Here is a 17919-nt window from a genome sequence, read left to right as displayed (position 1 = left end):
GTTAAGCCACGTTTTGTCTGTCAAAGCCAATAATGTACAAGGTAGCGATAAAATGGGACTGAAACAAGTTCATAATTATAACGGAAACCGTCCCATAACTCCCCCAAACTACCCCTGCTATTGCAAAATAATGCATATATGATGTAGGAAATAGTTCTACTCAACAGCTCAGTCTAGTTACACTGAAGCACGATCCTGACCTCTAGTGTACATAATCTAGGCCAGGAGGCCGTCATGCAGAACTCGGGTAAACCACTGGCCAATCAGCAGGCTCTGCAGACGACGCTGGACAACAGGTAGCTGACACGCCTATAAAACGGTTGCCAACATGAGAAAGGGTTGTAAGAGCATTGACATACACCATTACCAATACATATATTAAGGTTCAAGGTTTAATCGTTTTTGACGATCATGTTTGTATTTCAATTTTAAAAAAAACTGATTGCATTGTTGTGTTTCTAATATTAGATCACACCTATGTGTTTACTTTCATAAAAATTGGACAACATTTAACGACGGCCATCTTGCAATTTGGAAACAAGGTCTGAAGCAAACCGTACATGGTCACCAATATTCACACCAAGTTTAATTACAATATCACCAATTAGTCCCCAACTTTCGTTCTGTTGTGTTATTAGGTGGGGAATAAAATGGAACTAATGCTCTGGCTGTGAAACAAAAATCCTTAACGACACATAACGATAGGGCAGTATAGCAGTACGTGTACATGTATAGAAGGAATAATATGTAGTTATTGTCTAATAACTGTATGTTACTACGTTAATGTTTCAGTACGACAGAACAATAAAACAAAGACAGCTTTATTTTCTCCGTTGATCATACAAGTTACAAACTTGACACACGAGACTCTCAAACACATAGTTCTAAGAACGAGTAACAAACACCTTGTTCGCTTACGCATTCAAGTGGTTATACGCTTTAGGATGTATTCGCCATGTAAACTTGGACAATACAAATGAGTGTTGTGCTACTTTCCCATGGTAAACAACGATGTCACCACCAGGCATACAAACACGTTAAAAATCGTATCGGACAAGGACGTATGATATTAACACATAAAATTATTGTGATGTACAAAAATAGGAATGCACTCATATCAATATAGTTATTAATATTGTGAATATTCATTTTGTCATGTCTCGATAGATGCGGAAGTATTGTATGTAAATAAACTAAAATATATTCCCAGATTCTTAAGGATTTCCCTAATTGTCCAATTTAAAAGTCACGACAGTCTTGTCTATATTAATATCTAGACATAGAATAAAGAATATTAAACAATGTTTAGAGGGCACTATACCAGTGTGCTAACGTGATGGTTATTATGAAATATCATCCAAACCTGCCAGCCTGATGAGGAAGGTAAATACAAAAACGTGACAAAGTAAACGATACAGAGCATGGAAAATAGTGAACCTGTCTGATGAAAGGAAAGACATGTCAGTGAAGTAGAACACATCTGAAGACAATAAATTACATATCACAACTACTTCACTGACATAAAAATCTTGCTCCATTTCATATTTTCAATATAAGAACCAGTTTATTAAGAATGAAACCAATAGGCATACTAAAGAACGAACATCGAACATACCGCAGAACCATGGATTCTGATAACTCATGGTTAAATTTAGGCAATCCTACTAAATTATGTTATTTGGCTGACTTGAACAGTGTTGTCACGATGCCCTACCCATATCACGTTAGCATCAATGCTTAACGACAGTGGCTTACCTGGTGATGCTAACGGCACGGTAGACAGGCAATGTCCTAAACTGTTCAATACGGCAATGGAACTGGAACTGAGGTCACAGACGAATAGATTACCATCACCATGGAAACACATACCTCCTGACTGGAACTGCTTCCTTGTTAACCCCCTAAAAGTAAAATTAAGTTCCAACTGATCGTTATACACAGTGACACGATGACACCCGTCATTTCCACCGTGAACAACGGCTATTTGAGTATGTAGGTTGTGTGAAGCCATATGCAATGGCTTCACAAGAGGGCCTTGTGTTTTATTTATTCTATCACCTTTCACATCATACAGAGAAATGCTTCCGTGGCTTTTTATCTTGTCTCCATAGCAGCCTACAACCACATGGTCATTCGGAGTAAGGCAGATACATTTCGGACGGGTTGGTACTGAAAATACAACGCCAGTGATTTCAGTATCATGATACTCGGTAATAGAGTTGTCAGAACAGGCAATCCAGAGCCGAGCCGTGGTATGGCTGATACCGATGTCCTCCACACAGTCTCGTGCCACAAGTGACTTAGTGATGTCACCGTTCACATCCGCCAATGATACCTTCTTTTCTCTATCAAAGGCAATCCACGCACCATCCACTGTGGCACACAGAGACGTGAATGCATTGGAATGTTTGAAATGTGAAACAGTAGCAATGTTGTATTGTATTGTGTTGGTCTCCTGACTTGAGACACTCCGATGTGATTGGTTATCAGTGGAATCCAACAGACAACTTTTACCACCTTCTTGTGTGTCCTGGTCGTGTATTTCCCTTGTATCGGAACATGGAATGCTTTCAGCAGGCACCTCTACATTACCCTCAGTTTGTATAGAAGCGCCAATTCGGTCAGCATGGTTTTTTTCATATCCCTGTTGGTGATTGATAACTTGTCCGGTTGACACTTGATCCTGCTTTCGTGTAGACTTATCCGCGCTTTGTCCACTACTTAATATTCCAAATGCACTCCTTACATCATCGAGAGGCTCAGTGTTCTCAACATAGCTGAATTTAATTTGCTTCGGTAATGGCGGAACTTCAACGTCAAGATCTAAAATTTGCTGTTCAATTTCAGTCATACAAGTACATGACGAACTTGTAACAGTTGATCGATATTTTTGAAAACCAGAGCGAAACTTTTTAAATTCCTTTAACAGTGTATTTTTGTGTTGTTGTATAGTTTTGACTTGTTCCTTTTGCATCAGACTACAGATATTTACGTATCCCTCTGTCAACCTTTCCACAAGTTTGTGGATATTATGACCTTTTGACTCCAGCCTCTGTATCAAATTCATATAATACACATTAATCTCTTTCAATTTTCGTTCTGCTTCTTCAATTTGTCTTTGGAACTGTAGAGTTTTACTTCTCTCTCTGTCTCCAATGAATCTTTGAATACTGTCCATGCTTTCCAAAATAAAAGACATGTTTACCTGTAAAAGAGAATTTCTCTTTTTAACCACAAAACGATTTTCAGTCTGGAAAGTCAGGCGTGAGGTAATGTTGTACCTGCTAGAACTGCCTACTTATCTATACTTCCGGGTTTCAGAGTACAAAGGTATAAATAAACGCGGTGTTTTTAAGTGTGTATTGATGTCGTGGTTCTACTACTGGGTTGAATATTTCGAGTGTTTACATCACTCTCCAAACATTAAACTTCCGGGTTTTAGTTTCACGTGTTGAGTACATATGTCTTCAATGTACGATCACGGCTTGTTACACATGGCGTAACTTAGTGTGAACATCATCTACGCGAATAGCCGTGTCTTGATACACATGGATTCAGTCGGATGGTTGTTATGCTAGATTTGAATACAATAAACCATGTGTGGTAATATGACGACTCCCCTCCTCAACAGCTAACACTTAAATCATCCATACATTCCATCTGGCATCGTAGAAAACAAAGATCCATACTGATATTTCTCCTGAAGAGAGAGACGATATGCTTAATAACCAGAAATCTTCCTGAAAGAATTATCATAATGAAAACAGAGAGAAAAAAAAAATGTATTTAAATATAACATTTGATGTCTTTTTCATGTACTGATTTGCTCAATTATATATTCTCTGACACAAGTTTGGATCAGGAAAAACATCCTCATCTTTAATCACCCAAGTATTATGTATATTAGGGCGAAACAGTTCCACACGCTGGTAAACAATAAACTAGACAAGTGTATGGCTTAACTAATGTCACCGGTCCTTCTAAATTACTACTGTCCTTTTTAATAAAATCAATATGCCTAGGTAATCTATTGATTTTTGGAACTGAGGTGTCATTATAATCAGTTTAAAAGTTTTACAGCTACTTTGTACAATCTATAATACAGATAACACCAAAACACTAGATTAAAAAAAGACACCAAACTGCATTAAGTGAGTACTGATAAATCACCTGATCAGTGATTAATTGGTTTGTGTGTTGCTGACAGATATATACAGCATTACGTAATACTGTTATTGATGTGAGAAGGTTATTTTATGTATGGGACAATGTACAAAAGAGAAAAGAAAACAATAGAAAAAACAAACATTCTTTTGTAGATTTTATAAATAGCGGTATAAAATGTTGGTTACGCCGCGCAGTGATTACTGTACTCGACCGTCACAATAGCGGTTGACATTGGATACCCTTTTCAGAAATGAAAACAGTATAGGATTTCCTGCCTGATCATTATGTTTCCCGCTTACCTTAGTGAAAAAAAATTCAGGGTACACACATCCGAGATAAAAACAGTGATGGATATCAGTTCATAGGCTTTGTAGGTTCATTGTTATTATGTAGATTCAGTTTCTTAAAAAATTATTAACACTTAGCTGTAACACGGTTTAATTCACTGAAAACATGGATTTGTGGCTTACCTGAAATGGAAACATTTATGTCACCCGTGCGTGAAAACAGAAGTTGTATATATGCATTAACTTGCTAGAACTGGTAAATTGTAACTCACAGATTAAAGAAAAAAGTACTGAAAAAACCCAGACGCAAACCTCGAAAATAAAAGATATAAACTTAAAGGTATTGTTAAACCAGCAATTGATTAGGTAATTAGAAGAGATCCTGTCTTGGCGATCTTTCTACAGGGATTAAATTTTTTACTATGGAAAACTAGCTATATATATCTAACATCAGAACTAGCCTTATATTCTACATCAGGACAAAGGGAAGAACAGTTTGGTTGAATGTTTGACAGATACCGTTAGGTTTTCTTCTTAAAAATAGCAGTGCGTTGATATCCTGTAAATATAGATATATCACAATGAACAACATATATATATTAAAGAAACATGTTTATTTCCACATATTGCAGTAATAGTTATCACAAGCAATCATTATCAGAGGTAACAAAATAAAAAATATATCTTTCTTTTTCTTATCTATTCCTTAAAGGAATCTGCCTTCCGCACGCGCAGTAAATACAGTTGAATGACATGCATGTGAAGAAAGCAGAACAGTGTGCTTTTTGTTCCAAGTAAAGGTCTATTTTGATGAATGTGATGTCTTATAAATGGTGTTTTGAAGACTTGATTAGGATATAAAATAATGATAAAATAGAAAGCTAGTGAAAGCCAGTGATGTTCTATGAAAAAATCAATCTAAAGGATTTGGCTTATTTTTCATTTTTAATTAATTCTATATAACATTCCAGAGCCTATTTAGAAAACAAGTAATTCTCAACTGATAGGTTGCATTTTTTGTATGGAAATAATTTCGATTTTTTTTCTTATGATGATCTGGAATTAATTAGAGCAAATAATAAATTTCAAATGTTATCTAAATAGTATGGATATGTATAAATAGTCAGAAAACCATCTTAGTACACAAGCTATACAAAATCTTATCGGGTTACATAAACACTTCTTGAGTTAGAGTGATAAAATGTGATAAAAAGATGACAAACATACATGACATATGAATTAGAATCAATGATGTTGATCAAAAATGACAAGAACATGAAGCAATATCATCGCAGGTAGATAAACTTTCGAAATGTAAATAAAACATCTAAACAAAAAAAATATAAATAAAGAAAAACGCCAAAAGGCCAATAAATACTGACTTATATTCAACCAAAAGTACAACGAGCAACAAAAATTAAACAAAAGCAAAAATTAAACAGACAAAAAAAATCAAAAACATGAATAAATAATTAATATAAAATATTTACAAAAAATGACTAGATTGTACAGTAAAAGACTCTTCAGTGACAAAATATTTAGCTACACGCAACCTTGAGTTCATGGTTTTGTTTATTTTTAAAGACACTAACCTAGAGCCAGTAATATTCGACTTATTTCAGATTTTACCTGGGCATTAATGTACACAACTGATCTGAATATCAATTCTTGTGTAACAACAGTCTGAAATGTCACTAAAAATATAATGGTCAGACCAAAACATCAGAGTAAACCCATCAGCACAGTTATTTGTAAATAAACCTCAGACAATTCAACATCAACATGCCTGATCTATTGTCAATATCACCAGTTTTTGAAAATTGATTTCTCTTTTGTTAATCATAGCGTAGATATAAATACTTTGAATAAAAGCAGGTTTATATAAAAAAAAAACTGTAATAAATTGATAAATAAGATTTTGATAAAGACCTGCACGAACACCAACAGGCTGGAATTCACAACACATAAGAAAATAAGATAATTTCCAATGAAGTCATAATAAATAATATAATAAAACTTCCCAAAAGTCTTAACCAACGTTAAACTCTTACTTTGTTATCAAGGAAGATGTGTTGGGATCAAACCCTTTAATATTGAATGAATTGGGACATGCTAAGGATGCAAGACCAGAAAGGGAGAAGGTTACTGACAAGAAATGGATAAAATACACTTATCAGAAGTTTATGAAAAACTTTTGGCTTCATCAGATTACCCCAAGATAGTTTAACTACACATAAAAATTGTTATGTTTATCAATATCACAACTCCTAGAAAAGTCTGAACGTTCCATTTTAAATGACAATACTGCCCTTGTTTTTTCAACGCCTTCCTAAATATCAGATGCTGAACATACATGTATAAAATGATTGTAAAAAGCCGATACAAAATGCAAACCGTTCCTATCACAATGAAAAAAAAAAGATCGCTTGTCAGCAATCAAACAATAAAATTCACATTGATACAACATATACACTGTATAAAAACATTCACCTAAGGAATCGTGCTTAGACAATTCAACGGGTTCAAAAACACCTTTCTAGAAGGTACAGTACATTCACAACCAATTATCCCTGTTATGGTTTCTGTTTCAGAACACCATAATCTTTGTGGGATTTTCTAAGCTTTAATTGCACCTCTTGCAAAATTCCTTCAAAATTTTAAAAATATCATTCATGTATTTAATTATCAGTTCAAGTGTAGAACAGCATTATAAAAGTAACCTTGAATTTCAAGTAGCGGTAGTTGTTCACTGTGAAGCATAGGATATTATACACTTGTGAATAGGGAGTTTAGCATCAACTGAATGTAAACTTTATCAACTGAGCGTATGTGTTATCCAACATAGCTTAACATCAATAAGTTCAGAAAACGTGAAAATCTGAAAATCTGACAATAATAATATAATAAATGTGTCATTACAACATATCAATGCAAAAGCCAGTCAACGCCATCATAATTTGAACACTTAAACTGATGTTAAAACATCATTGAAAGAGAGTAAAACTTTCAAAAATGTGTCTCTGCTTTAAAAGCAAACTATATTAGATACAGTCTATATAATAAAGCACTGTAATTGTTAACAATGTACTAACTCTGTTAAATAGTAATTGGAACATTCTTTTAAATAAAAGTTACATTTCTGCAACTGTCTTTTCTACACTAAATACCTTCTCCAACGTCTTTAACATTAACATGTTACCTTTTCAGAGGGAAAAAGGTACATCAAAGCATGCACAGGTTATTATATCATTCAGTTCAATACAGATACTACCCATTGTTGAGAATTCCTCTTTCTCAAATGAAGACTTATTGACAAAGAAACAGATTACAAATTAAGAAACCAAATAATGTTCCTATAGAATGTTTCAATTGTCTTTCGACAAAAAGTCTATTTCATCTTGTGGTCTTATCTCAAGCACGCAATATCCGAAAGTTGTCTTCTAATTTTCCTTCAAAATCTTTGCAATTGATAGCATGCTACATTTTCTGTAACTGATAAATCAGTGGATGTTGGATGGCAAAGCAAATGGAATCTTGTAAAAAATTCTACAGTTACAAATTTGACAAATATATGACCCAAGAAATGGTACTTCAGGCCAGAACCATAAGGTGGTTGGTACAGTAACAAACCTAGATGCATGAATTCACTGTTTAAACAGATATCTTCTGACTTTTAATAAGCTTACTCTTACCCTGTTTAAATAAATACAAGTGATCAACATACTAGGACATGTTTGAGGTGCAGTGTTGGTACATCTCGGTTGTTGGTGTACATCAACGTCATGCAGATCGTGTTATTCGGTGTGTATCTCTTGGGGATATTGCTGTTGATCTCTGTAATACCAACATCTACTAACCATGTTAGGGAACACGACAGTATGATAAATGAAGGGACAGTGTTCGTCATACAACTGTGCCTTTCAATCCCTCGACCGGACAATCTGGATGTTGATCAGGTATGTTTACTACACTATCGTCAACACTATCCAGGTGAAAAATGGGATGTCCATTACCAGTAGGGCTACTACAACCACTGACATCAAGCGGTGGCTGTGTAGAATTGTCATCGTTATCTTCATCTTCAGAATCATCATCCATGTAGATAATTGGGATCTGTTAAAAGAGACAACATCATATTATCAACAGCATCACTGTAGATTTTCACCCTTCAAATGTATTTGAAATTGCATTACTTTTCTGACAAATCATACCAAAAAATTAATGGTCTTTTCTGACACAATGACCTGATTCCTTCACAATTTGAACTTGTCATTGATGGCAAGGGAAACATGTAGTTAAAGATTTTTTCTTGATATACATATCACAAGTACCTAAATTACAACCATAATTTATCATTTATATCTCACTCTCTTTATTCTCGGTATATCACTACTCCACCATTCATTCTCAATCATAAGGTGTATAAAGGTGGAATAAGCATACCCTACTACTGGAGTCCTTCATTATCCCCCCTTTCACTCTCCTTGATGTTGAAGCTGGTGTTGATGTTTCATCCTGATTTGGCTTTGCAGAGTTTGAACTGCGAGTGTCCATGTCGGAGTTGTCTGCACCTGTTGGCTCACCCCGTTTCCCCATTGAGTTGTACTGATGTAACTTCCTCTCGTCAATGAGGGGAGAAGCTTGTGGTGACAGGGAGCTTGGCCGAATAACATAGCTGATGGTGAAGATAGAAAATATTTTATCAACACAGTGCAACAAAACAATTTCTTTTATTTTAGCATTTTGCAACTGAAGAAATTTTAGCCATAAACTATGCATTTCATATTTATGTTTAGAATGCATACTCATTATATCTAGAAGCACCTTGAAAAATCTATTGAATGATGTATGCTCTCGTTATTTCAATGATGATATTTCTTCATGAAATCACAGAAGAGTCTCAGAAGAACTATTATAAAATATTTTTTTATCAAGTTTGTTATATATCGTGTAAAATGAAAACTGTCCATTTTTGTCTACAAACGAAGGCAGCATTTCTACATTATCAGAATAATTTTGATACTAGTCACCTATTCATCAAATAATACTCACATTATGTCATCCAGTTCAAGACGCAGATCATAGCTAGGGTTGACGATCACATAGGAAATGTTGTTACGCTTCTCGTTACCGCAATCTGTTTCAGAAAAAATGTAGTAAGCTGTTGTATCTTTAATGTGTAGTTAATTTATATATCGTAAAGCATCATTCACTCAACACTCATAGTAAGTATATAATGCCTTGGGTGGAATTGTTAGTGTGATGACAGGGTCAAGTTGATAGAATTTGTCAAAAATGAAACTAAATGGTACAAAAGTATGTGTGATATTCAAATAAAAATCATATCAACCTCTAACATGAGAAGTCCGTTACAAGGCAAATACTAATAAGCTATAAATATTTTTTCTAAATATTGTAATGACATACAATGTGTATAGAACCTGTAGATCATCATATTACTTCCATGTTTTCATACAAACAAATACATTGTAAAAGACTATCGCTTTGATCATGAAAAAACAAACCCTTTCCAAAAAAGTCATTAACAAGAACATCTTTATTTTCTCTGAGACACTACGCATACAAATGAAATACTTCTATTAGGTAATGCCTAAAACACAGAGGACAGGATCAATTTGTAAGTCTGTGCTTTGGAAAGAACACAAAGAATCCATGCAGGACAGAAGCTGTATCAATATCAGCAGAAACAACAACAAATCAAGATTGATGTATCAGATTTATAAACTGTACATATCTCGTTATATTTCCTGCACAATTTGTTTTTTGAAAGTTGTCTGCTCATGGAGGTTTATATACATGTATTTAGAGTAGGTATTGTGTGTGTTAAATGTAGATCTGATGTTGGCATGGCTGGCTGTTAATACATATACAGGGAGTGTCATGATAAAGTAGCATTATGATATAACTATGGCAGCCCGGCGGTACAGATTAATGACTGCCGTTGGAGTGAGTACAAAGAGTTCAGAAATTAATGACTGCTGGTTTGTCGGAGATGAAACTAGAATCAATTTTGATGCATTTCTTTTTGAAAACGTCCAAATATTGAAAACATCTTTCATTTCTTTGATATCTTCTTTACATAGATTTAATGATTTCTTCAGCATAAAATCGTTTAGACAAGCTACAATGAATAATTTGCCTGATGCCAACATGGTTATATACATATATGTTCCTCTACCTAGTAAACAATATGAACAGGTAATTTCACATTCAAAGTTGATTATTCAGATTAAATGCATGCTATCTTTGAAATATTCTCTACAGAAGATAAGTATGTGTATCTTTCTTCAACAATATATTAAAAATTAATTCGCAAGATCATTATCAACAGATTTTTTTCTGTATTTCTTGACAAATAAGAAAAGCGAGGTGCAAGACAATTTTCCAAAAGAAGAAATGTGTCTATATTATACATTTACAATATCGAAAGTGATGCACAGGTGACCAAAAAAACATAGATCAGTTTTCATTATACTTAAGTATATTTGTGCTATATAAAGTGTAAATGCCCCTACCCCTTTTTCTCCTGTACCGCGTCCTACTATCTGAAAAATTGAAAGCAACAAATGCATACATAAATGACAAAAAACATACATCACGACAAAAAGGAAGCATTTATAAAAAGTATATTTGTTACAGGGTTGTCTCAAATAGATAGATATATTAAATTTGACTGGATTAACTGTCTTGTGCTAGCTTAAACAAGAAGATATCACATTGAAAGACTTTGAAGTAGATGGACTGACTGAGAGTATGGCAACCATGAATGATATACATTCTGTATCACGTCTCTAAAAGTGAATTTTCTTTCTTCCTTTTTATTAATTTATTTTTTGCTTAGACTAGGCTACCGAGATGATATCTAGGCTGTTTAAGACAATTTCTGTGCTATTAAATAAGATCTTAGAATTTACTGGCAATTGCCTAAGTAATAAATGTGATAACATATAAATGCCATGAGGTATATTCATCTGAGAGATTTGTGGCTAACTGAAGCAAGCATTACAGGACTGGGTGAACATAAATAATGATATGAATAAAAATGAGTGGCAAAAAGAAACAACAAGAGGCCCATGGGCCTGTACAGTCACCTTAGGTCTTCAGGTCTATGGACAGTTTTAGAACCTGTCCATCAGTCCCAGCATAGGGGCAGACAGAACAGAACTGATATTTACAAAGTCCTTATTGTTTCTAAGTTTGAAAGTTTAATTTTCAATTAAAAAGTGGGTCAAGGTCATTCATTCTTACAAACTAAGTAGCATTTCATTCCAAGTTGCTACAGGCTCAATATCAGCATCCTGTGCCTTTTGTTTATTGAACAGAAGTCATTTAAATACATTTGACACGTTAACAATGAACAAACTTGGTAGTCCTTTATCCCAGCATGCTATAGGGCCAATACTAGCACTCTGGGCCTTTTGATTATTAAGAAGAAGTAAAAAATGTCATTGTTTACCCTGGCAATGCCGAAGTTTTGCCAAATCAACAGCCTTATTAAAACGGAAAGTGAAAGTCATGTAGAGTTATGGTGAATAGGAAAGATACAGATCATCAATTCTAGGGTGAGACAAAAATGCTAAGTTTACTAAACAGAAAAGTGACAGTTACATGTGGAGCTAGTGTCATACGAAAAGTGATTAAGTGTAAGTATATCTTTAGTTCTAGGATGAGAGAAAAGTTAGATCTAGGGCAACAGAGAAGGTAACGATTTCCAGTTCTAGACTGAGAGAAAAGAGACAGATCTTTTAAGGTACTAGGGATAGTGAAAGAAACAAATCATCAGATTTAGGATATGTAGATATATATAATGTTGAGGAAAGTGATTTATATAAGTAAAATACAAGAAAGGACAAAGCATATTCATCATATTGTTTAAGAGAATAGGGTTTGTATGATCAGAAGACACATTGGTCATGTTTTGTTTATTTTATGTAAGCAAAATTATGAGAAAGGTGATAATACATGGTATTTAACTGTATACAAAGTTTGTACCATAATCTGACATTGGCAGACCAAGACTCTGCATTCGAGACTTGACCATCTGACTAATCTCGTGCCGCTCTGGTGTCATGTGAGCATCGCTGTCATCATGTTCCAGTCCCATCATGCTGAGTGATACCTGATGATAAAAAAAATCAGTAAATACAACAACAAAGGTTCGTATTCATTGTGTTGGTGCTGATATAGAGAACAATATCTAGCACTGAAAACTATGGTTTCAACACAAGTATGGCATGTATCATCCATGAATATATTTTATTTTTTCTTTAAATTCTGATAAATTGATAAAAACAAATTTCTATATATCAATATTTTCTTTATATCATTTTTCAGGTATTTCTTTATTTTCAGTCAGCCTGAAAAAATACATGGGAAACAAGTTTAATTGGATTTTTTTGGCTTTCAATATCACAGGTATATATGAACACAAGTACCAACATGTGTCTGCAATGTCTTTGAAAACAGAGTTATAAAAAGTATTGCAATTTAAATGTGTCCATTGCCTCTCACTACACTGATATATGTAAACTTATCATTATGAGACAGTGTGTAACAAAAATTAACAAAAACATTTAGTGACCAATATTTGGATTTTTTTTACATAGTGCTAAAGTGTCACTGACTTTTAAATAATTGCACTTTTGTAGGGGTCTGAAAAAAAACTCAAAATCAGTAAATGTAGAATAACCATATCACCGGCTATTTTCCATGGTAGCGATGTTTTTGTTATTTCGCAGTACACTAACATGATCACGAAAATTTAATCTGTGAAATAATGATACATGTGTATTAAATGTTCTTTTAAATTCTGTTTGAAAATTGAATTTTTTTTTGTTTTAAATGCAAATTGCAAAACTTCCTACCCCTGAAAATAACCAGTTATATGAAATTTAGTCAGTTTGAAACAGTAAAGGATTAATTATTAACTTACCATATGATACATGACGATCTTAAAAACAATCACTCATTTTAAAATTCCCTAACAAAATAAACTGTTGCCAGATATTGATCCTGCTAATAATATATGTTATAATTATGTCATTGTTAAATGTGATATGTAAAACATAGGTTCAGGCACAACTACATGTACATACAATGTATGTACACTGCTACTTATCACTCATTCACGTTGTGATTGTTCTTGTATCACCAGACACTAAAACAAACGTCTAAAATACAAAAGGAGTCCTTTCTATTTACACAAACGAAACTAACCACCAAACAAAGAATAAAGATTCCATATAAAAAAGAGTTCCATGGGCCTTAACAGTCACCTAAGGTCTTCATGTCTTTGGACAGTTGAAGAACCTGTTCAGACAGAACAGAACAGATATATGCATACTTACATACTTGTTTTTAAGTTTGGAGGCTTAATTTCCAATTAAATGTAACAGATAACACTGTCTGTTGTTGTGGTTTAGCATATTTGACCCCTATGACATTGATGAAGGTCAAGGTCATTCATTTGAACAATATGATAGCCCTTCATCCCAGCATGCTACTGGCCCAATATCATGACCTTGTACCATTTGAGAAGAAGTCGTTAAAAGATTATAAGACATTTCACGAAGGTGACCTTGAAAACAGGTCAAGGTAATTCATTTCAACAAACTTGATGGCCCTTAATCCCAGCACGCTGCTGGCCCTATACCATGACCCTGGGGGTTTTGGTAATTGAGAAGAAGTCAAAGATATAAATTGTTTATGACAGACGATGCCAGACAAAAGACGATTGCAAAAGGTCACTTGAAACTTCATTTCAGGTGACCTAAAAACAGGTAAATATTAACTGATAAATCATGCATTTTCTTTGGCTAAAAATTTTGTTGTTTTTTTGAAAATATGCAATTTTATTTGTCATTCGTAGACAAATGTTGCTCACAAATCTATTATTTATGTCAGTGTTTACCAGTTTCTCTCTTCGTGGATATATTAACTCATAGGTTTAGAGTAGTCACAAATGAAACAAAATAACCCACGAAAATTCATGATTTTACAGTACAAAAGTCTTAATGGTAATGCAGCTTTTCTTGAGATTGGAAAATGTGTATTACAGAAATAAATTCAGATGTAATTGCAGTTTGGTGTCTATAAATTTAGTTTCTACTGTAACCATTTATAGGAATTATACACTAAAATTGCAAAATAAATATCTGATCTGAATTTTATGCATCAAAAATTCCATTTTAAAAAATGTTCATGAGGTCCAAAACAAGCATTACATCTTCTGTTGTCATTGCTGAAAATTTTCACACAATCATATTGTTAAATTATATCTATCTCATTCATCAGGCAAATTTTTGTTAAAGTGTGTAATCATTTTACAATATCAAAAAAATCTGCTGTTAGTAAGAGATTCAAAAACATGTTATCCATGATCCACATATGACATTCCAAAGGGAGAACAGGTAAAATCTAAAGATAAAACACATCCTGGCAGTTATTATGAAATTTTGAGTAGTAAAAGTAATTAACTGTGTATTTAGACTTACAACATGCTGGAATGGTCTTGGTAGAAAAGATGAGAATGATGACCTGAATGATAGAGGTAACCTATCAATAATTCCTTACAACATAAACAAAGGATTGATCCAATATACCCTTAAGATATTGTACAAAGATGGTATGTGACCTTGTGGTAGGGACGTATACTGGGTAGTTTGGGTGGGAGAAGGATGATAATGAACCCGTTACATTCTCATTCACAGTCAAATCTGGTCTAACTAAACATCCTGATTAACCAGTCACTCATTTCTTCAACCTTCTATTTTAATTGATTTCAAAGAAGTCATATGGATGGAACAAACTGTTATATTTTCAATTCAACACCTTTAATTAGAAATTGATTTTCACCTGTGGATAAAAAGGGTTATTTTCAATAATGATGTAATTTTTTAATTAACTAAGTTTGTTTTCAATGTAATTGTTTTTGTTGTGCTGAAAATAGTAAATAATTATACCTGTAAGAATTCTAATATTAACAATTACTTTTAGCTGGGGATATGTGATGTAAACAGGAAGAGCTAATTAGTAATTCCTGAACTTTTTCCTCTGTGACAACATTTGAGAAAGTTATAATAGCCTGCATATCACATGTTATCATTTAATAATTCATAAAAAGGACTCAGCAGTACTGCATTTATCATAGTACTGTAGTTCAGCATGACGAGGGTTGATTAAGTGAAACAAATAAAATATAAAGTAGAAATAATGTCAATTATATCAATTTCAATAGATACTGAGATTAGTCAACCAGAGACATTACACCAGCCCGACAGTAATTGCCATTAGGAAAGGACATAGGTTCAAATTCTTTGTCAATTTAGTTCATAGCAAACTCAGACACCCTGGAAAGGTCAACTTTCTAAATCTATCTCCAAGCATATCATGTAGGCATAGTTGGTATTTATTAAAGACTAATTCTTGTGAGCAAAAGTTTTAAAATATGTGATAAGGGGTAAAACAACTCCCTACAGCATGTGTTAGAAATCCTTATGTCTTCTGACAAAAAATTGAAAGAAATGATAGAAGAATAAAAGTCACAGAATTCTTAGAATAAACATGCAGTAGACTCGGGTTATATGTTCTCTAAAAGGGAAAAAGCCAAGATGCAAGGAAAGTAATGGCAAACTCTATATGTATAAGCTACATGTGAGAAGTGAAAACTCTAAACTGTCTCAAAGTGCTGGCCTACATTTTCAGGTTTCTTATTGGTGGTAGTGGAGGAGGAAGTTGAGGACTGTCGTGGCTTCCGGCGAATCTGTATTAAGAAAATACGTCAAAATTCATATCAAATTTCGAAATTTTCATCTCAGATACTGGTTGTTATAAATAAAATCTTAAATTGTAAAAAGTCCAAGTAACAATTACAAAAATATCTTACTACAACCAGAAGAAGTTCTAGTAAAATCAACACTTAAATTGATTGCAGGATACCAATTAGTGCAAAAGAGCAGTCGCCTATCAAAAACAATCTGCTTAATAATTTCAAAAGAGAAAAAAAAAGAGTAGCAGCATTTGGTCATGGTGATTTAACAAGGACTGAAAGCAATAGTAAAATCTGGGCAAAGTAAGCCAATACGTTTTAACTAGAAAAGCAGCTACTCTGTCTACAGGAAGTTTACAGGGAGATATTGAGTTGCTTCTACAATAAAGTAGCTAAACTAAAGAAAGAGACAGATCCAATTCTACTGAGAAATAACTGAGAATAAAAGAAAGCGCTCTCTTCAAGAAAATTTCTAATAAATAACTATTGGTATAGACATTGGAAAAGAAAGACAGCTCGGAAACTAATTACTACACTGAGAGAAAACTCTGCATTATGGGATATTTCTGCTGAGAATATATATTGGTTAAATAGACCCAAATCTACCAACAAATTACTACTCTGATCAAAGGAACTCTGATAACAGACAGGTTTTAGAGATTTTTTCAAGAAATCACCCTATCCTCTTGGAGAGGTGTTGTGTCATTTCTACCAAAAAAACTACACTCGGCTGAACGTAAAGTACATGTAATTATATCTCTAAGTACTGGAAAATCTAAAACAGGAGAGAAGAGTTTGCCTCAGAAATACTTCTACAAAGAACTTAATATATGCAAAAAATAGAGAATAATTTTTAGTAATTTCTGTTGAAAGATGGATGAGAATAGAGGCTGACCTTTGTTGAGATTAAGAGAGAGGCTTTACTGGCTGAAAATGTTCGCAGTCATTTTGTTGGTCAAATTTGTAGTCTTAACTCTGACATAACAAATGCATGTCAGTTTCTTCACAGAAATAATAGTATTTGTATCGTGTCATTCACAAGTGACAGTCTGTGCCTTACAGATTGGTTTGTATGTATAATCATATCAAAATAAAACTGTATGTGTTTGTAGCTATCATAATGTTTAATGTGTGATTAATTTCCTACAATACATATGAGTATCAGAAGATGACCATGATGAAAGGGTACAGCACTGTATCATCTCCTTAGCCAAACAATGGCACCCAGCTGAAGTTTTCCTGTTGAATATATGCTATGACATAAGGACAACAATATGACACTTATATACAGATAAACACTGGAGATATGTATCACTGATCTGTGTGGTATTCACCATACGGTGGGACTATTTCAGAGAGAAAACAGATTTAAAAATGACTCATCATCAAAATCACTTGTTGATATAGTCAGAAGGTAACGATAGCAGGTACATATACCATACTTATTTGGCAATAAGTCCATCCCTGGTGATAAGCCGACCCATTACTATTGCTGTTAAGTAAAATACCATGCAATACTGTTTCATTGTATTGTAATCAGCACATCCTTTGATTAGAAGTAAGAAATAATGTGTGCCACCACAGACTTATTACAAGATAAGTACAATAATGACATATAATATGAAGCCAGTGATTCTGTTGGCCGCCTGGTCTGTATATTGTTCACAACAGAATTAT

General features: G+C 33.7%; 1 protein-coding gene across 1 annotated transcript in view; it reads right to left on the bottom strand.

The window, feature by feature from the left end:
• Positions 1-7069: 7069 nt before the first annotated feature.
• Positions 7070-17919, bottom strand: part of LOC132551110 (potassium channel subfamily T member 2-like) — a 56311-nt gene continuing 45461 nt past the window's right edge. The window contains 5 exon segments of the mRNA XM_060215219.1: positions 7070-8567; positions 8898-9129; positions 9507-9591; positions 12468-12594; positions 16171-16236. Coding sequence (XP_060071202.1) covers positions 8358-8567; positions 8898-9129; positions 9507-9591; positions 12468-12594; positions 16171-16236 — 720 coding nt within the window. The 3' untranslated portion in view covers positions 7070-8357.

Source organism: Ylistrum balloti, unplaced genomic scaffold, assembly GCF_031769215.1.
Source record: "Ylistrum balloti isolate Yb309-2 unplaced genomic scaffold, AGI_CSIRO_Ybal_v1 Utg370176, whole genome shotgun sequence".
NCBI lineage: Eukaryota > Metazoa > Mollusca > Bivalvia > Pectinida > Pectinidae > Ylistrum > Ylistrum balloti.
Note: the sequence above shows the minus strand (reverse complement) of the source record. Positions and strands in the feature narration are given on the sequence as shown.